Genomic DNA, 26,642 nt, shown 5'->3' with positions numbered 1-26,642 from the left:
TTCTTTTTTTTTTTTCCGGTATTGGGAATCGAACTCAGGACCTCGCACTTGCGAGGCAGGTGCTGTACCCTGAGCTAAATCCCCAGCCGTGTCATGTATTTTTTTCTGAGGTATACATTTTCTAAATAATTTTACTGAGGTACAGCTTAAACTGTATATTCCTAAAGTATATAATTTGTTGAGTTTTGATAGGTGTAGAGATAGATGAAAGCACTACATTCAAGGTACCTAATATTTCCCTTACCCTCCAAATTTTTTGCTCTTCTGCAGTTCTTTTTTCCCTCCATTTCTGTCCCTAGTCACTGATGTGCTTTCTGTTACCGTAGATTTAGTTTGCATTTTCTGGAATATTGTATAAATGGAATCGTAGAATAAGTACTCTTTTATGTCTTGATTCTTTTAACTCCACTTAATGGTTTAGAGCTTTATTCATGGGTGGCGTACAAATATAATTCCAGCTACTCAGAAGTCTGGGGCAGATGATCCTGAGTTCAAGGCCAGCCTGAAAAAACGAGAACAGATTCATTCATGGTTTTGCATATGTCAGTAATTTCTTCCTTTTTTAACTGAGAAATATTCTGGGTTTTGTTTTGTTTTGTTTCTTTGAGACCAGGTCTCACTATGCAGTTCAGCCTGGTCTTGAGCTCATTATGTACCCCAGGTGGCCTTGAACTCAGGTGATCTTCCTGCCTCAGCCTCCTGAGTGCTAAGATTATAGTCATGTGCTACCACACCAGCATACATATACCACACTTTTTAAATCCATTCCTTTATTTTTTAGTTTTTTTTTTCCCATTTGTACATTATAAATTGCTATGTACATTCACATACAGATTTTTATGTGGACATATATTTTTATTCCTCTTGTGTAAATATCTAAGAGTACAACAGGTGGTTCTTTTTTTTGTTTTTTATCTTTTTGAGACTGGGTCTCACTGTGCAGTTCAGGCTGGCCTTAAGAGCTCACTTTGTAGCCCAGACTGGCCTCAAACTCACAATGATCCTCCTGCCTTAGCCTCCCTAGTGCTAGGATTACAGGTGTGTGCCACCACACCCAGCTCAGAAACAGCTGGTTCTTAAGGTAGGTTTATGTTTAATTTTTAAAGAAATTGCCAATGTATTTCCCAAAGTGTCATATTTTACATTTTCCAAGGATATATATTTAATTTTTTGAACTGTATTATTCACAGACAGACTATATCTAATTGTTTGCTTCTAACCGGCTACGATTTAGGCAGGCCTTTTAGCATTTTTCTTATTTTTATTGATTATTCATTATGTTTTAGAGTAAGCACAATTTTTTTTATTTTAAAGGGAAAAGAACAAAAACAAAATAACAAAAACAAAGACAAAAACAAAACAATACAAAAACTATAAAAACGATAAAGAATTTCAGAACAAGACGATAAGAAATCAGCAATGGTTGTTGTATTACTTATTTTATCTTCAAAGTAGTTGCTCAGATTACCACATATAGGCATGCAAGGTTGATCAAACAATTAAACATTAACTGTTCCTTCAATAAACCAATAGAAATTATTAGGACAATTATCTTAGCTATTGTGTGTGTGTGTATATAAATTTCCCTTCCTTCTTTCTTTTCTACTTTCCCTCATCCCAGTTGTTCTTTCGTATTGAGCAGTTTCTTTCCCTTTCACAATATCTCTTGTCCCTTTCAGTTTTATTTACTCATTCAGATTCTTACACTAGGGAGACAATACGGAGTTTACACATTCAGGTCTGATTTATTTCACTTATGAGTATGGTGTCTAGTTGCATCCATTTACCTATAAAAGCCTCAAGTTTATCTTTTATTAGTTGAGTAATACTCCATTTTAAAAAATACTACATTTTTTTATGCACTCCTCAGTTGATGGGCATTTGGGTTGTTTCCAAGATTTTGCTGTGACAAATTGTGCTGCTATAAACATGGGTGCACATGTATTGCTGTGATATGATGTTTTTTATTCTTCTGGGAAAATACCCAGAAGGGGAATGGCTGGGAGTTGCAATTTTAAGGATCTAGATATTTTCACATCATAAAGTATGTAAAAGACTCATTTCCACCTTGTGAATCAATGAAAACACCCACATAATATGAAATTTACCCCCTGACCAAACTCTTAAGTGTACAGCACAGTTTTTTAAAAGTATAAGCACATTGCTATACAGCAGATTCTATGGACCTTTTTTCTAAATCAATTTTTGTTTTGTACTGGGAATTGAACTCAGGACCTCGTGCTTGCCAGGCAGGTGCTGTGCCACTAAGCTGTATCCTTGACCCTTTGTAAATGTATTTCAACTATATATTTTGAGGGGCTGGGGATTTAGCTCAGTGGCACAGCGCTTGCCTGGCAAGCGCGAGGTCGTGAGTTTGATTCCTGGTACCAGAAAAAAACCAACCAAACAAATAAACAAACTATACATTTTGAAATAATCACAAGCATAATACTGTAGACATTTTCCTTGCTTTTTTCTGGATTTTAATTCTGGCTCCTCTATTATGAGATCTTAGACAAATTACTTCTCTTTGATCTCCTTGTGTCATGTTGGGGATTATAATACATGCTTTGTAGGGTTGTTGTTGGGATGAAATGATAGGAAAATGCTAGAGCATTGTCTGGCGTTTAATATAAGCATCCATTAAAGTTATTTATATTTTGCTTTCTTTCAACAGAAGAATGAAAATTGAAAAGCAGCTGCCTTTTATTCAGATTCTGTCTTCAGTATTTTAGTTAAAGAAATGTGTTCTATTTATAAGCACAGTGTAATTATTTAATTACATATAGATTCATGATGCACAGCTTAATATTCAGAGCTTTCCATTGGTTGTTTTTGTTTGTTTGATTAGTCTTCTTTATAATTGAAGTACTCCTACAGCAGCAAACAGAAAAGATCTTTCTTTTCTTTGTTTTCTTTTTTTTTATTTTTGTGGTTTTTTTGAGACGGGGTCTCACTATGTAGTTCAGGCTGGCTTTGAACTCGGCATGTAGCCCAGGCTGGCCTCACACATGCAGTAATCCTCCTGCCTCAGCCTCCCAAGTGCTGGGATTTACATGTATGTACCACCACACCTGCCTAGAAAAGATCTTTTCTAATGATGGATCTCTGAAGGATTTTGGGAGCTTGAATATATGCAAAATTGTGTTATGCCATAGAAAGAACACTGAGCGAGTTAAGATTTCACTTTGGCAAATCACTGTGCTTCCAGACCTGTGAAATGCCACTGATTACCCAGAACCTTTGCAGTCTACAGGACTGACAGAGGATCAAAATGAGCTAAGTACTTTGTGTTAACTATAGCAGAAACGGAGTGACTTTTGTTATGGTTCGAATCATGGGACATTTAACCCATCATAACACTTTACAAGTGCAAAGCTCTTAGGGAAATAAAAGGTTAAAACTTGCTGGGATCTTATTCCATCTTTTCAAGAACTCTTTTAGCTGTAAGTAATTAATTACGCCTTCATTTGTCAAGGGAAGTTTTACCTTGTTAAAAACTCATTACTGTATTAAAATTGTTTTTCTTTTCTAGGCTTGTTTACAAATTGATCCTGGTGAAAGGATATCATGTACTGATCTTTTGCATCATGAGTATTTTACTAGAGATGGATTTATTGAAAAGTAAGTATTTACGTGGGTATGGCCTTTTTGATTGTGTGTGTGTGTGTTTGTGTGTGTTTGTTTGTTTGAAACAGGGTCTTGCCATATAGCCCAGGCTGGCCTCAAACTCATGGCAATCCTCCTGCCTCAGCCTCCCAAGTGCTGGAGCCACAGGCATATACTACCATGCCTGGCCCGTTTTAATATTTTATACTGGGAAATTTTATTACCAGGAGTATTGCTAAATGGATTACATGACAGAAATATTAAATTTAACAATCTTATTGAGCTATTGCACCAGATATTGACTAGGTATGTAGTAGACAAACAGATGTCATGGATCAAAATTCTAACAAAAAATGCAACTAATATTCATTACACAGTTACAGTGTCTTAGGTAGTATGCTAAGTTTTCTATTCTACAATTTCACTTTCAATATAGTCCAGAAAAAACATTAGATAATCAATACTTTTTAGACTTTTGGGCCTCTGACTCAAACTAATATGGTTTTTCCTCTTCTGATAGCATTCCTATCTATATATTGTAACTAGCCCTTCCTAGATTATTTTGTATTACTTTGTTGTCTGTGGTTATATTATCCTGCCCACTAAAGGACTCTGAAGACAGGCTACATTTGCCCTACCCACTGTATTTTTCTACCTAGTAAATTGGAAGGTCTCCGCAGACAGAGGCCACATTTCCACCCTCCTGTGTCCCGCACTGTGTAACATATTCAGCATATAGGATACATTGACAATTTATATTTATTAATCAACCATATTTCTAGAAAACACATTTTGAATTTGGGTTTTGAAGGAAGTAAGAAAAGTTTCTCATTAACTACAGAATCACTTAGTTGGTGTGTGGACATTAAGTCAGGAAGATTCATCTCAGTTTTTGTTTCTTTTTTGTTTCTTTTTTGTTTGTTTTTTTTTGTTTTTTTTTCCGGTACCAGGGATCAGACTCACGACCTTGCACTTGCCAGGCAGGCACTGTGCCACTGAGCTAAATCCCCAGCCCCTCATCTCAGTTTAAAGGTGATGGAGTTAGGGTCAGGTATGGAGAAGTCTGGAAAGTACAATTGGAGATAGACTTAAGTAGAAAAAAGGCAAAGCAAAGAGAATCCTCGAGAGTAACTAGACCTTCAAGTATTTCAGCATTTTTACTATAAAACAAAAAAAGAGGAGAGACCTTGATGAAAGGGCCACTGATGCAAAGTACCAATAATTGAATAAATAAGTTGCTTCATTCCAGTTCTCTGCAAACTAAATTGATGTCTCCAGAGTATTTAAATACAGTATTAGTTTTTTTTTTTTATTATGGGATGAATGTATCTTGAGTGCAAATTATGGAACCCTCAGAAAATATTGGAGTGAGACCTCTTCCTTTCTTTTGGAGTCTTTATTTATTTTTTTATTTTGGGAAGGGTTTGAGACAGGCTGTCGCTATGCAGTTCAGGCTGGCCTTGGACTCACCATGTAGCTCAGGCTGACCTTGAACTCAGAATGATCCTCCTGCCTTGGCCTCCCAAGTGCTGGGATTATAGGTGTGTGCCACCATGGCCGGTTCCTTCTTTTGTGGACCTTCTGCACTGTGAGGGTTTTAACAGAAGCATGGCATGTTCTCAATTAGCTAAACTAATCACATTTAGTTCTCCATTTTCTTCATCTCTACACACTACCTGTTGCTAGTCATGGACCCTGCACAGCACCAGCAGCGGTAGATGGGCTAAGGAAGAATTCACTGATGGAGTGGTGTTTTATTTCTTACCAGTAGAGTGCTTGTGCATCCATGCGGGGGAACCATGTGATTCAGGAAAGGATGTGAAGGGGACTCTTTAGTGTAGACTCTGGAATTTTGAACTATATGAACAGATTTTCTATTAAAAAATAAATAACTTTTAAAAAGCAAGAAAGACAACTAAAACCAAAACAATCTCCCTTCATTATTTATGTATTCCATTACATTTTGTACTGAAAATATTTCTCTAAATTAAGATTTGAGAAACTGATTAGTTCATCTTGTAAGTCATGCTCCTTTAAAGGAACCGCAAAGTGGTCTTAGTTTCATTGAAAAGAATAGCATATTTATCAAAATTGAAAGCAATATTTCATTGAGTAACAAACATTTGTATCACAAAAAGAATATAATTCATATGTGTTTTTTGCAAAAGCTGTATACAGTAGATTAACATAGCAGATCTTTTGAAAAATGTATCTTTGTCAGGAAGCAATTTTTTTCTTTTTTGCATTTTCTGAGATAGGGTTTCACTGTGTAGCTAGCTCAGGCTGGCCTTGAACTTATTATGTAGCCAAGGCTGGCCTCAAAACTCGTGGTGATCCTCCTGACTCAGCCTCAGGAAGCAATTTTTATTAGGTAAATAAATATTGTTATTTCTTGGCATGCATTATAATTATACAGCATTATTTATGCTGTAGCTGAAATACAGTTTGATTAAATGGTTCTTTAAGAACATCTACACAAATGAGCCGGGCATGGTGGCACGTGCCTATAATCCCAGCACTTGGGAGGCTGAAGCAGGAGGATCAACACAAGTTCAAGGCCAGCCTGAACTGCTTAGCAAAACTCTGTCTCAAAAAGACCAAAGAAAAGCAAAACATCTACACAAATGAAAAGATTATTGGGCTGGAGAAATAGCTTACCAGTAGAGTGCTTGTGTAAAGTGTAAATCTATGGGTTGAATCCATAGCACCATGAAAAAATTCTGTATCTATCTATATGGTTGTTTTATTAGATTCTTACCAGAATTAAAAGCTAAATTACTACAAGAAGCAAAAGTCAATTCATTCATAAAGTCAAAAGAGAATTCTAAAGAAAATGAACTCACAAAAGATGAAAGAAAAACAGTTTTTACCAATACACCGGTAAGTACTTCAGTTTTCAGAAAGGTAAGAACTTTGGATTTTTATTTCAGCCAGTATAACTGTATTATATGTTAGTACTCTTAGGACAAAGATAACAATTGTCATGACTCAGGTTTTGGATGTGTCTATTTTAGGAAATGGAAAAAGAGAAAAAGCCCAAGGAGATCAAAGTCACAGTTATTAAAGTCAGAGGAGGAAAAGGAGATACCTCAGAACTGAAAAAGACAGAGTGTGAAGGTAGACGTTGTCGTCAGGACGCAGTTCAAAACACTCGCGCTTTGTCTCAAACTACAAAAGCTGCAGTCTCCCTCCCTGATCCACCAAACCCTGCCAGTCCCATCGCTAACCCTAACGATGTGAAGGAAGAGCCCCATGCTGAAGGGTATAGGATAATGCCACCCATCAATCTTACTAACACCAATTTGATGGCTGCAAATCCCAATTCAAATCTCTTCCACCCCAATCCAAGGTGAGCTATAACAGAGAGGAGACCTAATACAGTGTTCCTGTATTATGGTGTGTCATCGAATAGCAGTTATGGCATCTATACATAAACAGAACTTGAAAAAGGTCGATTGCAATTATAATTTTATAATGGGTCACTTACTGAGCAATACTTATGAACGCGATAGAGGAAATTAACTTTTCTTGGATATATATATAGACGTTTAAATTTTCACTAATATCTTTTGGGGAAACCTCACTTTTTAAAAAAAGGCCCTTAGAAAAATGTCTTCCATTTTGAAGGTACTGAGGTATCCGCGCACGTTGGTGTCTGCTAGTGTTGCTCTAACAAAATATTTTAGTCTGTTTTGTGTTGCTCTAACAAAATACTTACCGGAGGTTGGGTACTTTATAAAGAAGAGGTGTTTATTTGGTTCATAATTCTGGTGATCAGAGGTTCCAGCAGCAGGGTGCCACCATCCTGGCAAGGGCCTCCTGGGGTATCACAGCATGTTAGCCAGAGAAGTGGGCAGGGAACCAGCCACACACAGAAGAGGCATGTGTGTGAGCAGGGAGGCAGAAGAGATTCAGGGGAGATGCCAGGCTTCCTTATAGAAACCTTCTCTCGTGGGACTTCCTTCAAGAGTGAGAAGCCCCTCCTAGGGGCAAAGCATTAGTCTCTCTCAAAGACCTAACTGCCTCCCTCTTGGACCGACCTCATAAAGGTTCCACTGCCTCTCCTCACCACCAACTTCTAGCATATGGACCTTTGGGGGACAAACCATATTTAAACCACAGCACTGGGTGTCACATGCTAAACTTTATTTCTATGGCATAGCAAACTCTCAAAAGGAGAAAGGACAGCCACAAATAATTTTTCATAGTCAAATAGCTTTTCAAAGCTAAAATTTGGAGAGGAGAACAACATACTGGGCCAGTTTTAGGTTTTCGCCTCTGATACAGATGGACAGTTTATTGATTGTGAGCACGATGACAAATGGTCTGCCTAGCAAGGCCTTGGGACCAGTTATCAATCTGGAAAGACTACAGTGATCTAGGTAAGAAAGAGGACTAGGTTCATTAACCCAAGCAGACACTAGCAGACTGATCTGGGCTAGAAGTTATGAGGGTTAGTGGTCTGCAGAGGCGGGTAAGTGGATGTGTCTGTCAGTTCAAAGCACAGTAGACTATAGACTGCAACAGCCTAGTTCAGTGATGGCAAACCTTTCAGAGAATAAATGCCCAAATTATAACCTGAAACCCACTTATTTATCAAAAAGTGCCAACACTGCCCCATGTACACTGTTCTCTGATGCTCGGCTGTGGGATGACGCTGGGGTGACTTGGCTCGTGTGCCAACAGAGAGGTCTCTGCATGTCTACTGTGGCACGTGTGCCATAGGTTCGCCACCACTGGCCTAGTTGTTCCTGAGGTGATTCAAGCAATGGTGAGAACTAAGTTCAGAACAGACAGAAGAGTGGAGAATGGGTAGCAGGCCGACAGGAGTAACTCCATGACGGATGTTAGCCATCCATTAGTTGTTCTCTACTACCACGTCTCTCACTAGAGCTTTTGGCACTTAAATACTGTACTAGCAGTTGCTTTTTGGTCCTCAGTATCTTTACCATATATATTCAGGGTGTAAGTTTTTCTTTCTTAAAACTAAGACAAAGACACTTCTGGGGTCTGATAACTTACCATTTGTTTTTAAATAATAGGTTAACTGAAAGAGCAAAAAAGAGACGCACTACTTCACAATCTATTAGACAAGTTATGTCTAACAGCAGGCAAGAAGACATAGGTCCTACTCAAGTAAGGAGAAAAGCTAATCATTAAAATACAGCCTCTTAAAATTACACCCTTTTCCTTTTCTGCTTTTCGGGGGTCCAGCATGTAAAAAAGTATGCTTTTAGTTTGATCTTCGTCACTTTCCTTGTCACTGGGACAGAATACCCAGCCCCTGCAATTTAAAGGAGGAGAGGTGTATCTTGGCTCACAGTTACGGACACAGTCTGCAGGTTGCAGGGAGAAACAGCGCGGGGTCGGGGGAGCTGGTGGAGGAAAAGCTGCTCATCATCAAGAGAGAGAAGGGAGGGGTGTGGAGGGAGACACACCCTTCCAGGTCAGGCCCCAGAAACCTGCCTGCCACACCTCCTAACTGCAAGTCAGCTGCGGCAGCCCCGGGTCCAGTCCTCCTCCCAAAGCCCACCTCCACCTGCGGGGTCCTGAGGCTTTTGGAGGCCATTGAGATACACACTATTAACAAGTTTCTTTTTCCTTTCCTTTTTTTTTTTCTTTTGTGGCACTAGGGATCAAATCTAGGGCCTTGTACATGCTAAACATGTGTTCTACCTTTCCTATATGTTACTTTGTATATTTAATATGCAAGTTGGGAAGAATAAGTTAAACCTTCCACCTTTGAAAGTCATAAGAATTTTAGTTATCCCAGCACTCAGGAGGCTGAGGCAGGAGGATCACTGTGAGTTCCAGGCCAGCCTGAGCTACAAAGTGAGCTCAAGGCCAGCCTGAACTGCATAGCAAGACCCTGTCTCAAAAAGACCAAAAAAGAATTTTGGTTATTTGTTTCCAAAAAAGTTTTTAATAACTTACTTTATGAATTTAAAACCATTACTAAATAGACACATTTATTTTTGCTAGGAAAACAAAACAAAACAAAACCCATTGTGGGCCCTCTTGGATTTTTTTATTATTATTTTAAATTATTTTATTAAAAATTGAAGCACAGGATTATTTATAATAATAAACACTTGCAAAGGCAAGCCTATTTAAGGAGCAAGAGATGTATCAAGGTACACTTATACAGTGGGGTACTACACATTATGTTGTGCAAGTATTCATTGATTTAGAAAAGCCTTTGTGATCTGTTGACTCAAAGTAGGTGCATACAAAAGGTTTTCCAGATGCCAAATACACAAACAGTTTTTTTTCTTTAGGTTTTCTTGTGCCCATAAAACAAAATCACTTCATAAACAGAAAAATAAGTTATTAAAAATGAACCAAAGCAGTTTTTTTCAAAATCAGAATGGATAATATCAAGGGCAGTGAAACCCAGGTTATAAAGAGCAAAATGAAAGAATGATAAGAGGAAGTGGGAAGACAGGTCTTCCTCTAGTGGGAAGGGGTGGAGAGACGGAGGGAGGAAGCAAAGGGAGGGGATGGGATGAAACAGGAATTACACTGTGTTGCCTGCATGTACCAGCTCCGCCCAAGGCCTGTGAACATTGTATGCTGCGAACGTGTACTAATAAAAATAAAAATTAAAGAAAGTTAAAATTGCAAGTCTCATGATCAAGACTGTTACTGTCAGAATATTAGGCATACTAAAATGTTTGCTGTATGAAACTTTCATTGGAGTCTGATGTATTTATATGTTTGATGGTATCTTACTCTACTTAACTATGAAACTGTTATGCTTATTGTACATCATCCAAATGGCTATCAATTCTACACTGTAATTCTACAAACAGTTACACGTATTTCTTCAAACTAACTCTTATTTGTTTGTTTAGAGCCGGATGGAGAGGGGTACCTTTAATGAGCGCACAGGTCAAAGTGACCAAACAGCAAGTGGGTACAAAAGGAAGCTGAATTTTTCCAGATTTGACAGGAAAGAATTCCATTTCCCCGAATTGCCTTTCAAAGTACAGTCAAAGGACATGAAAGGAATGGAAGGTACACATTTGTTGCATAGCTTTATAAATCCACATGATATCATTTACAGGATTTTTTGGTAATATAACTTACATTTTATAAAGTGATTTAGGAAGATAACAGTAAATTGCTGAGAAAAACAATTTCCACTGATAAGATTTTCACCCTTATAGCCAAATAAAGGTGAAACTTAATGGAGTTAAAGGGAGGGAAAGACAGCTTGGAGGATTTTTTTTTCCATTAGCTCCAACCAGTTGAAACATTAGGTAGCTTTTTGTTGTCCAGGACAGGAGCCACGGAGCACACACAGCCACTCAGCACTTGAAATTCTTTTTCTGGTGCTGGAACTTGAACCCAAGACCTTGTCTGTGATAGGCAAGTGCTCTACCACTGAGCCACACCCAAGCCCTAGGTAACTTTTTTGTTTATTTGTTTGTTTTTGTTTTTCTTCCGTTACCAGGAATCGAACTCATGACCTTGTGCTTGCCAGGCAGGCGCTTTGCGGCTGAGCTAAATCCCCAGCCCCCCTAAGTAACTTTTTGAAAAAAGTGATTTTGGCTCAGTAACTGACATGGAATAAATCATCTTCCTTCGTTTCTCCATGATCATCTTCACATATTTCCAGGGATGTTATAAGTGCTCTGAGCATCCAAAGACTTGGTAGATTAAGTCTATTAATTTAAGGTTTATCTTAATCTTAACTTGAAGATTTAGCTTAAAATAACTCATTTTTTTTTTGCCCAGGTGCATAAATGTTCTTAAGTTTCTTTGAAGAATAGTGACACCTTGTGCAAATGTGATACAATAACAAGAGTGTAGTACTTGTAGAGTTCAAGAGGAATTATCTGATCCATGTAATAGTTGTATTCAGAATAAAAATAAAGGTCTATTTTAATATTTGGTAGACGATTTGTAAAATTACAGAACAAATAATTTGCCGTACTTCATTATTACAGCTCATGATTTATTCAGTTCCTTTATAATAAGCAAAGAGATTAATTTGTGGATGTCAGAATTTCCATTTGAAATTCTTGAACAGGAAAGTAAAATTTCAGCACGGGAATAACAAATTTCCATTGTTTTATATATTTTTTGCGAAAGTTAAACAGATAAAAGTGCTGAAGAGGGAGTCAAAGAAAACCGATTCATCTAAAATACCAACTTTACTTAATGTGGATCAAAATCAAGAAAAACAAGAGGTAAAGCTTTTGTTTATAACTTTACTAAGGAACGTTGTTTTGAGTCCTTAGCTCAGTGTATAAATTTAGTTGTTACTATTGGAAAGCTGCATAAAAATTCAAAATTCTGGAACCTCTGAACTCTAGGAGCAGATCTATATTTTCCTAGAATAATCAATCCCTAAAAGTCTGTCTTCCTTCTCTTCTCTCCCCTCCTCCTCTTTCCTTTTTTCGCCTTCTCTATTCTCTTCTCTCTTTCTAATTTCTTGTAGTCCTGGGGATTGAACCCAGAGCCTTCACACTGAGCTATGTTCTCATCCCCCACTTTTTTTTTCATGTTGAGATAGGGGTCTCACTAAGTTGCCAAACTGTCCAGGCTGGGCTTGAACTCACAGTGATCCTCCTGCCTCAGCCTCCCTTAATATTGTAATTACAGGCATGCACCAAAATGCTTGGGTCACTTACTAAAAGTTTCCAAAAGTTACGGTTTTTGGATAGTAAATATCAGTAAATTTTAAATGGTTAGGATACACAGCCTACAGGGAAGATAATACCTCTATTATATGTATTGTTAAACACTGAGCAGGTGGTTCATACAGTGAAGATGAGTAACGGTAAAAAAGTCTGGTTATACTGACCACAAAAACAGGTGTTTAGCCTCTTTTTGTTTTCTCTCCAGCTCATTTCCATCTATCACTGCTATCCACCTGATGCCCCATTTTTAGACATATGTACTCTCAGTTAGCTATCAGGTGATCTTGTTGAAATACCCTTAACTTCTACATACCTAGAGGAACTCTCGAATTTTATTTTGAAATCTTGAAGCTTTCAACAAACAAGTGAATATTCGTTGAAGTATTCTCTTAAAGAACAGAGACTGTGTTGAGCACCCACTAAGTTAAATCATACAACAGCTGGGCATGGTAGCACACTCCTGTTATCCCAGTGCTTGGGAGGCTGAGGCAGGAGGATTGCTGTGAGTTCGAGGCCAGCCTGGGTTATATAATAAGTTCAAGCCCAGCCTGAACTACACAGTGAGACCTCTTTTCAAAAAAAAAAACCATGTAAATGGACTCCTTGTGAGGCCATCTCTGTGTGTGTGATTCTGTGATTTATCAACTTCATCATCTCCATTTTAAAAAATGAAATCAACTACATTTTTATTATAAAGTTGTACATACCTATTAAGGAAATTTAAGTAAATTTAATATGTATCTGAAACCATGTAAGAAGGCATTTGAACTAAGGTTACTGAGTCTCTGCAATATTTGGTTAAGGGTTACCAGACACTCTTAGAGGTACCTGTATGTTCACTGTGACCTTTAAAACTATGCTTCAGTCTTGGGCTAGAACTTGTTAAGAACCTCACAATCCACTTTGCAGAAAAGAAGTGTTAGAGAATGTGAAAGCCATCAATCTTTCAGTTCATTTAAAAGTAACAAGTTTCCATCAAACTCCATGTGGTATAACAGCAGGCTGTGTAGCACACATCCCAGTGCACACATCTTGAACGGTGTGGGAGTTAGAGCTCCTGAGCTCGGGCTGACTAATCATGCACCACAAGTATTGATCGTGGTGTTTCAAGCAAGGCCCCAGGAGCTAAAACTACATCCCAATGCAGGAAAAACAGAACTTGTAAAGCAGTTTTGTCATTTGTAGGATAAATAAGTAAATGAGAAGGGGAAACTCCTTCTTGGTCATATGTGTAAAACTCCTGAAAACATGGCCTTTTAAAAAGGGTGATCTTGAAACAAGCTGAAATTACTAGATAGATCTAGCTGTTGGGCTTGGGGTGTAGCTCAGTGGTAGAGCGCTTGCCTGGCATCTACAAGACCTGGGGTTAAATCCCAAGTACTGCCAATCGGGAAAAAACCCCTCAGAAGTCATGAGTATTGGTTGTAGTTTATTTGTACTGCCCATTCAAAAGCAGTTCTGACAAGTGGCTGAGTAGCATAGAAGGCTGGTCAAACAGTTTTAATAAGTTAATGTCAGAATAAGAATCTTTCCTAAATTTTGAGCCTGTAATTTGCTTTAGAGTACAAGAAATAGGACATGTTGTTGAAAACATAAGATAGGTTAGATTGACAAACAAATAAAAATTTAAGATATAGAAGAGCAATTTATTTGTCCTATTCTTGGCTCTGACACTGACTTTTTTTAATTACTGAATTACATCAACATACTTCTTAGATGTACATTAAATTCTGCCAGGCATCTTGAATGTATATTGAAGGGAGCTGAATGTGGTGGCACATGCATGTCATCCAAACACTTGGGAGGCTGAGAGGGGAGGATCACCTTGAGTTTGAGGCCAGCCTGGGCTACATAGTGAGTTCAAGACCAGCCTGAACCACACAGTGAGACCCTGTCTCACAAAACGTGTATTGGAGTAGTTTATGCATATATTGAAGAGGCTGTGTGACCAGAGAGAAACCCTAAGTTATTGTGAATGAGTAAAAGAAAAAGAAAAATTGTTATAAAGGCCACCTTCTGTTTAATGGTGATAATGAGGAACACTTTGCTAAGCAGTTGCTATATCTTATAAAAAAACTCAGGCACAACGTACAGGTATTTTACTTCTGCTTGTTTTTTCTTAGCCAAAGACTCACCATATCCTCAGTTAAGATCCTATTTCTATTTACTTTTTTAGAATATAGGAAATGTATAAACTGAAAAGAAGAACCTCCCAGATGTAGAGCAGAAAATATAGCAGCTGAAAATTTAGAGAATCCCAGAATTACTGTATGGTTTTTTTTAAAAAAAGTCCTGTTTATTAATGTTACATACCCAAGGGCTGGGGATGTAGCTCAGCAGCACAATTGCCTGCCTGGCAAGTGCAAGGTCCTGAGTTCAATTCCCAGTACCAAAAAAAAAGTTACATACACAAAAGTCCTGACTAGAAAATCCTACAAGATATATCATAGATCCTGTCTAGTTATTTGTATACTGTATTTGGCTAAATTTGTTTTAAAGTTTATAATCCATAAATTATTCATATTCTTAATTTGAACATTAATTTATAAAAACTGTTGACTTGTGTGTCCTTATAAAACTGCAGCTTACATTACATCATATAATTTTATTTGATCATCTGTTATTTCAGGGCATGTTTGATTAGTTGTCATTCTTACCTTTGGTTCAGAGCTTAATAATTACAGGAGGAAAAGTTTCTAAATATGTACTAAAGTGAGATCCCAAAGTCTGGGAGAACCAAATATTTCTGAGCAAGGAGGGTTCTTGGTAAGCATGAAACATGGGTTTGGTTCCACCTTGAACATTCTGGGACAGTGTTTAACCCGGTTATGAGATTGTTTAAAAGGATGGAAACTGAATCAGCATGGAAACCAATCGTTTGCTTGAGAAGCATGCCTATCAATTAGTGGTTTACTGTAATTTAACAATGGTTAGCACAGTCCAGGTTTTGGCAGCATTAATATGCATTTACATTCTTATTCCTGGTTCTGAGTAGCTTGGTTTCTAACATAAGTGTGGAAATGGCCATTGTGAGGGGAAGAATTTGAAGAGAAACATTTTCTTTTCAGGTAGTGTTTTCCTCTAGTTATTCTTAAAAATGCAAAAGGAGATCTCTTCCCTTTTTATTTCATGTACAGCAGAGGTGTGAGGTGAGTCACTGGAGACAGCCATTCATCCTGTCTGCATTAGTATCACCCAAGTTTTTGTTTTGTTAGAAAAGCATACAATAATTTCTCCTGTCTTCTAACAACTCTCTCTTGTCAGGATGCCTTGATTCAGAATTACAAAGTCATCCCCTCTACGCCTGCTTCTTTACTTGCAGAGATTACTGAGTGGGTAACAACACATCCTGTCACATGACAGACACTGTACTTATAATGATTCTGCCCTCTGAGAGTCACAGAACTTCAAAAGTCAGTTATCTCCTAGAGTGCCCAGGCTTCCTAAAGTGAGTTCTTAATGAAATATCTGATCTGTTGTTTTAAAATCTGCTTATTACCATTACATGATGAAAAACATGTTCTGTTGGTCACTAATAAAAACATTTATAATATTTATGAAATATCTAAAGCTTATGGTATTCAAATATTAACTACATTCCTTTATCCCTTTACACAATTGTCTGCACTCTTTTGGTTTCTTATTTCCATCTGATAGTGCCTTTTTTTGAGGTAGACTTTCTCTATTTCACAAAATAAATTAGGCATTACCTGATGAGACAGAACAAATGTACTAACTCAAGTCTTTTTTTTCTTATAAAGCCATGAATGCCATCATAGGGACCTCACCTGTGTGGCTGTCATGGTTTGGGGGATATTTGCAAGGGGAAACAATATATAATACAGGACACATATTTTATAAGATTATTTATAATAGTCGCCCAAAGAATGATATACAAGAGAGTGCAGGAAATCTGTCCACACACTAGACCAGGAATCCAGCTGAGGGCCTGAATCCCATGATAATGTCCTGCGTGAATCCAACTGAAGAGGTAGAGCCCATAACAATGCCTTGACAAATCAAACTGGAGGCCTAGAACCCATGACAATGTCTCATGCAGGCCTGTTTCACAGATCTGCACTGCGAAGGCCCAAAGATCAGTAGTAGAAGCTAGAAAGTCTGTACCAGTGGGATGCAGGCTGAGGGATCTGCACTGGAGCCAGGAAGTGATGCTCAAAGTAAGAACCAGAGCTCCCCCGAAAAGTACCACAGCCATGCTCAGCAACAGTGAGATCCCGAGCTCCTCCGATGATCAGGATGGCTGAGTTCCCATCAGGAAAGCCCACACAGAAAGCACCTCCAGAACACTGGTTCGAAGCGTTTTAGATAAGAGATGCATAGCCTTAATAGACAACCATGGCATTTATAGATTAAAATAGTTTTACTTCTTACTTTCCTGTATTTATGGCCTTTATCACTTTAAAATTTTTTGTGTTATTGCATTGGCTGTCAATATTTATGCCCTTTACTACTTTTTCTCCCCTTATTGAATTGGCTGACATGTGATATAATGTTGAGTAAATGTAGTGAGATTGGACAAGCCTGCTTTTCTCCCTGTACTAAAGGGTAAGTATTAGGTTCTTTCACACTAAGTATGCTGTGCTATCTATTGTATGTATTAGGTAAATGACCTTTATTAGATTGAAGAATGTTCTTTCTTTTTTTTTTTGGTTGGTTTTTCTCCGGTACCGGGAACCGAACTCACAACCTTGCGCTTGCCAGGCAGGCGCTTTTGCTGCTGAGCTAAATCCCCAGCCGCCGAAGAATGTTCTTTCTATTCATATTTCTTACTTTACCATGAATGGATATTGAATTTTTTTGGGGGGGGGTATTAAATTTTGACAAATGCTTTTTCTATCTTCATTGTTTTTATGATTTCCTTCTTTTTCTCTGTTATTATTAATTACATTAATTAATATTTGAATGTTAAAACAAGCCTGCATTCCTGGGATTAAACTCCACTTAATCCATTTTGCATGTTGTTGAATTTAATTGGTTAGCATTTATGAAGGACTTTGGTGTCTATATTTATGAAGGATTTTAATCTATTTTCCCATCTCTGGTCCCTGTCTAGCTTTGTTATCTTTGTTAATATACTTAATAAAATGAGCTGAGAATTATTTCCTCCTTGCTGTAGTTCAGATTTGAGTGTCCCCAAAGGCCCATGTGTTAAAGGCGTGGCTCCCAGCCTGTGGTTTTACTGGGAGGGGGTGGCACCTTTAAGATGTGGGACAGACCTGGTGGAAGGAAGTTAGGTCACCAGGCGTGTGCCCTTAGGGGTATAATGGGACCCCAGCCCCTTCCTGTCCCTCTCTTTTTTTTCTGTCCCTGTCTTTGCTTCTTGGTCACCATGAGGTAAAAGGCTTCCTCCTCCTGGTGTGCTCGCCTGGATATACAGCCTTGCCTCAGCTTTGAAAGCAGGGGCCAGCCAACCATGGACTGAAACCTCCAAAGCTGTGAGCCAAAATAAACCTTTCCTTTTTCACTGGTGATATCTCAGGTACACAGTGATTCCAGGCTAATGCCCTCATTTTCTGTTTCTGAAAAAAATGCATGAAATACTGATTTTATTTCTTCCTTTAATGTTTAGTAGAAATCAACAGTGAACCCAATGGGACCTGAACTTTTTATTTTGGAAAGTCTTTTTTATTAACTAATTGTACTGGTACATTTTAGGTATACATAATGATCACATTCATTGTGGGGAACTTGTACCTGTACATGATATAGCTTGACTCTTTTTCTTTCCCATTCCCCTACTCTCCCTTCAACCCCTCTTCCCTTCCTTATATACAAAAGCTTTGTTTCCACTTTTCCCTTCTTTTCTTTTCCCTTCCTGGAAAAATTTTATTTTTGGGTTGGTTTTTTTTGGTTTGTTTTTTTTCTGGTACCGGGAGTCGAACTCACGACCTTGCACTTGCCAGCAGGTGCTATGCTGCTGAGCTAAATCCCCAGCCCCTCCTGGAAAAATTTTAATGTATAATTTCCTTAAGTTTATTTAAAATTATAAAGATACTCATATTTGCTATCTGTCTCTCCCCCCCCCCTTTTTTTAAGCAGGTCTCTCTGCCTCAAACAATCCTCTTGTCTCTGTCTCCTGAGTAGCTGGAATTATGTGCAGGCACTAATTTGCATCTTTCAAGGAATGTATTCTTTCCACCTCAGTTGCTAATTTTATTGCCATAAAATAGTTCATCATTTTCCTTTGTTATTACTTTAAATTTACTGAGATCTATGATGATGTTTTCTTTATTATTACTGGTATTGGTAACAATGTTTTCACTCTTCTTTTTTTATTTTTCTTGGTAAGTATAGGTAGATATTTATCAATTTTGCCATTTTTTCAAACAACCAATTTTTTGTTTTCCTGATTATTTCAATTGTTTTTTTTTCCTATTTATTTATGTCTTTACTATTTCTTCCTTTTATTTATTGTGGGTTTAACTTCTAAAGGTATAGCCTGAGGTCATTGATTTGAGGCTTTTCTTTCCTAATATGACCATTTAAAGCTTTAAATTTCCCTCTGATCTATCCCACAAATGTAAATGTAATTATCATATCAATCAGTAAACTGTTTTCTAATTCTTCTTATGAGCTTCCTCTTTGACCCATTTGTTTAGAATTATATTAATTACCAACTGTTTGGGGCTGTTCCAAATAGCTTACTGTTACTGATTTTTAATTTAATTCCAATGTGGTTTGGGAACTTATTCTGTGTTACTTTAAACTCTCTAAATCCATTGAGACTTGTTTTATATCCCAGCATACACTGTACTTTAGTAAATATTTGCACTTGAAAAGAATGTGTATTTTGCTGAAGTTGGGTATTATGTTCTGTAAATGGCAATTAGATTAAGTTGGTTGATAAATCATTTAGATCTGATATCTTCACTGAACTTTAGTTGACCTGTTTTACCAATGTTGAATCTTCAGCTGTAATTGTAAATTTACCTGTTTCTCCTTTCAATTTTATTAGTGGTTGCTTTATGTGTTTTGATGCTCTCATGTATACATATATTTAGGATTATTATATTTCTGATGAAATTGACCTTTATCTGCTATGTATTGTCCAAAACAGTTGTTTTATTTTTTTATTTTTTGTATTTTCAAGACAGGGCCTCACTAGGCAGTTCAGGCTGGCTTTGAGCTCACACTGTAGCTCAGGCTGGTCCTACCTCAGCCTCCCCAGTGCCGGGATTACAGGCCCGCACCACCATGTCCAGCATAAAATAGTTGTTTTATATATTTTGCCCAGTTTTATTACTGTTTGAGGGAGAGCAAATATCTGTTAACCCATTATAGTTGGAGCTAGAAATTCAGCTAAGTAGTTTTTGAAGGAGAGTCAGTCACTATTGTGAATAATGGAGACATGTTCAGTAACACACTCACATTTGTCTTAAGAATTTTAGAAGAACTTTTAGAGTAATTACCAAAATTATAGCCCTATTTCATATAAATTGCTCCTGGATTATTATTTGATGTTTTAGTTTATGTCTTAGTTACTTTTCTTGTTGCTGAGACGAAGCACCTGATACTCATAACTGAAGGAGGAAAGGTTTATTTCGGCTCACAGTTTGTAGAGGTTTCAGTTCATAGCTTGCTGGCTCTAAGGCAGGGTGGCATGGCAGAGGGGCATTGCAAAGGAGAAACAGTTCATGGTGTCAGAAGGCAGGAAGGCAGCAAAGCAGTGAAGTAGTAAGGAGGCAAGCAGCAAGTGGCAAGTGACAAGTGACCACAGCAGCCCTCTTTCTGTTCCTTGTATTCTATCCAGACTACCCGCCTTAAGGCAGGTAACACTCACACCCAGGGCGGCCCTTCCCATTATCCACTCCCAGAACTATGCCAGACCAGTCAGTGGACTGACTGAGTAATCACACACCCTTGATTCCAGCATCACACACCCTAGATCTAGCTGCCTCTGAAAAGCCCCACCTATGACCATTTGAGGCTTTGGGGGCACATCTAGACACAAGCCATAACAGTTTATGTTCACTCTTAAGGGTGTGAATATGAGGACAGGAGTTTGTCCCCTTATTATAATATATTTATTTATCTAGCCATGCTAGGGATTGAATTTAGGGCACATGGTGCCCATTTGCACATGGTAGACAAGGACTCTACTAGTGAGTTATACCTCCCTTCTTCCCTTATTATGTAAATAGTAGCCTGTCCATATTTTTTCAATCATTATTACAGTATTGTAAAAATCGTATAAAGTATTGTAAGATCATATATTATTTGATCACTGATTGCGTGTGAAGTTTTTGCTAATAGTATAGTGAAACTTCCTCAGTGAATATTGTTGATAGGATGGATATTTTATTGACCAAGAACTCTTGTCCAAAGGTATTAATCAGGTAAGAGTGTTTGAGTTACATTTGGAGGGTTTTTTTTGGTGGTACCAGGAATTGAACTTATGACCTCATGCTTGCAATGAGGCAATTGCAGGCACTGTGCCACTGAGCTATATCCCCAGCTCTGAGTTACTTTTTGGTCTGTTTTCATTTTACATATATGATTTTGTATTGTAAATATTAGTTACAAAAGGCTTTTTATAAGTGAAACAATTGAATTGATTACATAAAAAATGTAAACGACTCGTGTTGGCTAGAACATGATAGTAGGATAGGACTCAGGGAATCTTTGAAAGAAGGTATACGCTTGCTTTCTGTGTTTACCACTTCTACTCTTTTCATCAACTTTTCATCCACTCTTCCCAGGAAATTGGATTTCCAGAGTAACAATAGTGTAAAGTGTAGTTTTAATGCCTACTAAGGCCATCATTGTGGTAGATTGCTACCGAATCAACATTTGCTTGCAATCCAAGGTTAAGAAAGTTATACATTTGAACACACAAAATCTGTATACTTTGGAACAAACTATAGCAGTATGTAGGAGTGCCAAAATGATGCTGAGCTGGCTAAGTTCTATCATGCCACTGCCTGAAGTGTAAATTAAAAAATTCTATATGGAAATTGGGCCAGGCCACTAAAGCAATTAGCAGAATTGCATAGGGAAGCAAGCAAGAAATCTTACGTGATACGGGAGCCATATGTTACAACATGAATAAAGATAACAAAGAAAGCATTCTTTATAATTTTTAAAATTAAATTAGTTTTTAAAACTGATACAGAAAACATAAAAGTTGTACATGTAATGTTTCAAGAAAGTATTGTTTATACCTAGTGACGCAAACATATAATCCCAGCACGTGGCAGGCTAAGGCAGAAGGATCATTGCGAGTCCAAGGCCAGCCTGGGCTACATAGTGAGACCCTGTCTCAAAAAGACAAATAAAATATCCTACTGTCCTCAGCTTCCTAACTGCTTATCTTCTTCTCCTGCAGAAGTAGAAAAGGTGGTAACTAACCATGATTGTGTAAAGATAGTTTTATAACAATTTTATTTTTTTTCTGAAAAAATAATCCTGGTATCAGACAACCAGAGTTATGTACTTATGATGAGTAGGATTAAAGTCAAACTAGAAAAAAGAGAAGGCTAGTTAAGGAGTTCTTTAGGCTATGTTCTACTCAAACTTATTATATTGTCATTCATTCAAGGGTTGCTAAGAAATAATTGTTATTAACTCACTTTGAATTCTTATTTGGGAAACCTCTCAGAGAAAGGATAAACTAAACACCCTTCATGGACAAAAATAGAACAAATGCACCCACTTTCATTTTGAAAACAAGAGACCTAGAAAGCCAGATTATTGATTTATAATCAGCTGAGTGAACAGTAGATAGTCACTGTTTGTTCTTTTTTTGTTGTTGTTGTTGTTGTTTTTCTGGTACCGGGAATCAAATTCATGACCTTGCGCTTGCCAGGCAGGAGCTGTGCCGCTGAGCTAAATCCCCAGCCCACTGTTTGTTCTTTTATCTAGTTAGTTTCTCTTGATAATAATATAGTGAACTTTGCAAGCAGTAGGAAAGCAAGAGTTTTTTTGTAGGGGGAGCTTTGAGACAAGGTCTCAGTATGTAGTTCTGGGTGGCCTTGAACCCTCTATGTAGCCCAGGATGGCCTAGAACTTGTGGTGATCCTCTTGCCTCAGCCTCCCCAGTGCTGGGATTACAGATATGTGCCACCACACCCAGCAGAGATACATTTTTGTAATTCAAGAAATCAACAGGAATTTGGGCTCAGTTTTTCTCTTTTGTGCCCACCTGTGCTTGGTGATCTGGTATACCATGTAAGTGGTGTAACATATATATCCTGATGACTTTCAGGTCTCTCTAATCTGGGCTGGACCCCTAAAGTTCAGACTCAGATCTTCAACTTCCTTTTCAACAGCTCCATTAAAACATATAAGAGATGACTCAGATTTGATGCCTCCAAAATTAAGGCCCCTGATCTCTTCCCCTCTTCCCTGCTCTCTTCAGTAGTTTTTTTTGTTTTTGTTTTTATTTTGCATCATAGCTAAGGGCAGCTCCTTTCATTTGCTCAGGAGAAAAATCTTGGAGTAATTCCTTACTCCTTTTCTTCTCCCACAGCCTTTCAGTTCTATCTTTGATGTATTTCCATGGTATAACCTTGTACATGCACATGTGTGTGCACACACATGCTGCAGATCAAACCCAGGACCTTGCACATGCTAAGCACACACTCTATCACTGAGCTGCACCCCCAGCCCCCATCACTTTTTAACCCTCCACTTCTTACAACATATCTTGTCTGGGGTGCTGGGGATTTAGCTCAGCAGCACAGCGCCTGCCTGGCAAGTGCGAGGTCATGAGTTCGATTGCTGGTACTGGAAAAAACAAACATTTCTTGTCTGGATTTTGTAAAATTTCCTAACGGTTCTCCATGCTTTCAATGCCTGGGATGTCATAATAATAATAAAAAAATGATGGCTGTGCTCTGTTCAAAACTCCCAATGGCTTCTCACTTCATTCAGACTAAAAGCTACAGAAGATATCATGACTTGCAAGGCCCTAGGCTGTATGCTTCCACTCTTTTTTGGACTCCATTTGCTACTGTTCTGTCTCTCCCTTATTCTTTTCCAGTCTGACTTCTCCCTTACAGTTCTTAGATCACAAAAAATTATGTTCCCCGCTCAGGACTTTTGCTCTTGCCATATCCTCTGCTGAGAAACTTCTTTTCCCAGGTGGCTTATGAATCCTCACCTCTTTCAGGTTGTTCAACACAGCCTGTTTACTGGTCTCTACTTATATGAAAACTTCCCCTTCCATTCTACTTAAAATTATAATTTTCCATTTCTATTCCCTTTTCCTATTTTATTTTTTCACGTAGCATGTTATGTGATAATGCGGGAGTGGATTTAAGCATCCCACATAGCAAGTCATTTGAGAAAAAAAAGAAGAAGATTGAAATATGGTATATTTTTACTGGTGGTATAGAATATGATTTCTATAGCCTGCATCATTTTTTTGTTGTTTCTTTTTTTTTTTTTCCTTTTGTGTTTTTTTGAGACATTGTCTCACTGCGTAGTTTAGGCTGGCCTTTAACTCACTTGTGTAGCCCAGGCTGGTTTCAAACTCACAGTGATCCTCCTGCCTCAGCTTCCTGAGTGCTAGGATTACAGGCATGAGCCATCATGCCCGGCTGATTTTGTTTTGTTTTTGAGATGGAGTCTCATCTAATGTCCTCCAGATTCACCCCAAATTCCTGGGCCCAAATGATCATCCTGCCTCCTGAATACCTGGTGCTTGCTACTGTGTCGTTCTGTACCATACTGGATTTACTTTCTGGGTCACAATGTAGAGACTGTTGTTACATGTTGTTATGGTTTGTGTCTGGGTGTTCCCTCAAAGCTTTGTGCAGTTATGGGGCAGGATTCTAGAGTTTATGATTGATTTACGGTACAACGCTGGGTTATGGATGTGAATGCTACACCCGCCCTGGGGTGGATAGTTTGCATACAGTGTAAGGGAGGGAAAGAGGTCCTTGCTGCTCCTTCCTTTTGCTCTTGCTGCTTTTGCTGTCTTCTGCCTGCCATGTACCATTGCCCTCTGCCTTGTGCCACCCGGCGCTGGAGCCAGCCAAGTACGGACTGAAACCTCCACAAACTGAGCTAAATAAGCCTTTCCTTCCTTAATCCTGGGTGTCAGGTATTTTGTCTCAGCAGCGAGAGAAAAGTAACCAAAGACACATGTTCTGTATGCCCCCTTTCTCCCAAGACAGTAAGGATGCTTCTAGTCCTCTTGAAGTTAGGTAGTCCTGGTGTCCTCCAGAGGGAGCTCGAGGCCCAGCATTTTCAGGACTTGGAGCTAGCCTCTGGTCTGCCTAACAGAAGGTCCTCTGTTGGGCTGAGCTAGTTTATGAGGATGAGGCACTAATGTACACTACTGCTTGCTCTAACCTCCCTAGATGAGAGCTTGAATGAAAAAGCAAGCTAGAAAATGGATTTCCTCAGATGAGTGGCTCCAAAGCTGTGGGACATTTTAAACCAAGCCCTAGGATAGTTATTCACAGCTCAGGCAGCATTTCCTCTGGGATGTTTCCTTTCAGTAGTTTCCTTTGTGGCTATTATTACACTGAACAGTGTTACTATAATGTTAAAAGCATCAGATGCCTCCTGAAAATGAACTTATGGAACAAGTCTGTCTTCAGTAGTCTTCCTTGGATTGTGGTTCTGTTTGGAAAATCATTTCTTTTAATTTCTCTTTCCCTAAGATAACCAAACAAACCATAGGATCAGAATGTTTGTTGAAACTATACCTGTAAACACCTGATTCTTTTCATTTTAGGCAGGTTTACTGATTGAACATTTCATTTTTATTAAAAGCCATATAGTACAACAGTCCACATTAGTATCAGATGGCCTGAGATAAAAGACCAATTCCTGAGTGGTTAGTGCCTGTACCACTTCTTCATTGAGTGTGTGAGTGTGTGTGAGTGTGTGTGTGTGTGTGTGTGTGTGTGTGTTGCTTTGTTGCTTCAGTTTTCCAGTTGAAAAAGGGATACAAGAACAATTGTGAGGACTCACTGAGCAAGACTTAACACATGTGGGGCATAGTGGGTTTGTACTGGTGAAGTTTAGTTGTATGCAGGGGCCCTCGAACCTCTTTTATGGAAGCAGAATTGTCTCCATTTTAGTTTTTTTTTTTTTTTTTTTAACTGGGAATCAAACTCAGGACCTCATGCCTGCCTCACCCCTATGCTTCTGAGCTATACCCCCGGCAGTTATTTTGTTTCTTATCTCAGTTTATTCTGACTTTATTCCTGTGGGGATAAATTAAATCTAGAGGTGCTCTCTATTCTTGCCGTATACCCTGGAGTTTCTGGGGTATCTGTGCATTGGTTTCCATTTATTTAAACATGAAGTTGGTATGAATGATGACTACATTGGTTATCTGCTCTGCATGTATAAAATGTTTCAGTAAATACAAAAAGAAAACATGACAGAGTTTCCAAGGGGAATTATAAAATGTATCCCCTATTGTGGTTGAGAAGAAAATGAATCGCTGGAGAAACAGTGGCATTTTTTAGAGTTACACCCATGTTGATGGGGAGATACTGGTGCTGAGTAAGCGGAACATCCTGGAAAAATAGAATCTAGACCAGCAGTTCCCAGTTTTTATATTTTGAGGTCACACTGGATTGTCTCAGAATCTTTGTGCCTTTGTGAAGTTTTGTGAGGTGATGCGGTAGAGTGTTGAGTGGATGAGTTACGGCTAAGTTCAACAGATCCAAGTTTTACGGAGGTTGAAGTGTTGTTGTGTTTTTTATGTTATTGTTGCTGTTATTATTGCTATTATTATTTCCAGTACTAAGGATTGAACTCCAGGCCTTCACACTGAGCTATATCCCAACCCCTTTTTGTTTTCAGACTGGATCTCACAAAGTTGCTCAGGATGGACTCAAATTTGTAATCCTAATGCCTCAGCCTCCTAGAGTCGTGGGATTGTAGGCATGTGCCACCATGCCTGGCTGAAGCTTTTAGAAGGAGGGCTCTTTTTGAGAAAAAGAATATTAGACTTTAAATGCAAAATTGCTGGGGCTCATTCCGTAGCCTAGAAGCAAGGGAGGGGCTCTACTGCTTTCTCAGCAAATATGCTTGCGCTAATAGGGTTACTCTACTTCTGTCTCCATGGCCACCAAAAGTCATTCGAAAGAAGGAGTGATAGCAGTGGCAATGGCAAGTGAACTGGTAACCAGGTGGTCAGGTTTTGAACCCTTTTGGCTGTGCATTCATGTGATGACATGGTAGTTCTGGCTGTCCTTTGACCACATGGAGCTGTTATAAGTGGAAGGGGTTACATGTGGTGGTTCAGGGAGTTGTTCTGTGTGGCACTCACTTCTTTTCATTTGTAGAAAGAAATATAAAATATAGTCCTAGGATAAGGAGTGCCCTGCTGGATTTAATAGCCTGAAGGATAAAATTAGAATTTTACTCATTAAATAATTGAGTCTGGCTTGTTTTCAC

At 38.4% G+C, this 26,642-nt stretch overlaps 1 protein-coding gene across 7 annotated transcripts in view; it reads left to right on the top strand.

Annotated features, from left to right (window-relative positions):
* The window catches only part of Cdkl3 (cyclin-dependent kinase-like 3), an 85,630-nt gene that overhangs the window by 25,044 nt on the left and 33,944 nt on the right, over positions 1-26,642 (top strand). For 5 of the 7 annotated variants that reach the window (XM_013508506.1, XM_013508512.1, XM_005376149.2 and 2 more), the window contains 6 exons: positions 3,536-3,624; positions 6,360-6,489; positions 6,624-6,958; positions 8,652-8,745; positions 10,464-10,626; positions 11,707-11,804. In XM_013508506.1, coding sequence (XP_013363960.1) covers positions 3,536-3,624; positions 6,360-6,489; positions 6,624-6,958; positions 8,652-8,745; positions 10,464-10,626; positions 11,707-11,804 — 909 coding nt within the window. Of the gene's footprint in view, positions 1-3,535; positions 3,625-6,359; positions 6,490-6,623; positions 6,959-8,651; positions 8,746-10,463; positions 10,627-11,706; positions 11,805-15,579; positions 15,827-26,642 lie in introns of those variants that run through there. The other 2 variants (XM_013508493.1, XM_013508498.1) reach the window with 2 other exon arrangements.

Source organism: Chinchilla lanigera, unplaced genomic scaffold (assembly GCF_000276665.1).
Source record: "Chinchilla lanigera isolate Chin_1 unplaced genomic scaffold, ChiLan1.0 scaffold00007, whole genome shotgun sequence".
Lineage (NCBI taxonomy): Eukaryota > Metazoa > Chordata > Mammalia > Rodentia > Chinchillidae > Chinchilla > Chinchilla lanigera.
The sequence above is the reverse complement of the archived record's forward strand: the minus strand, read 5'-3'. Positions and strand labels throughout refer to the sequence as shown.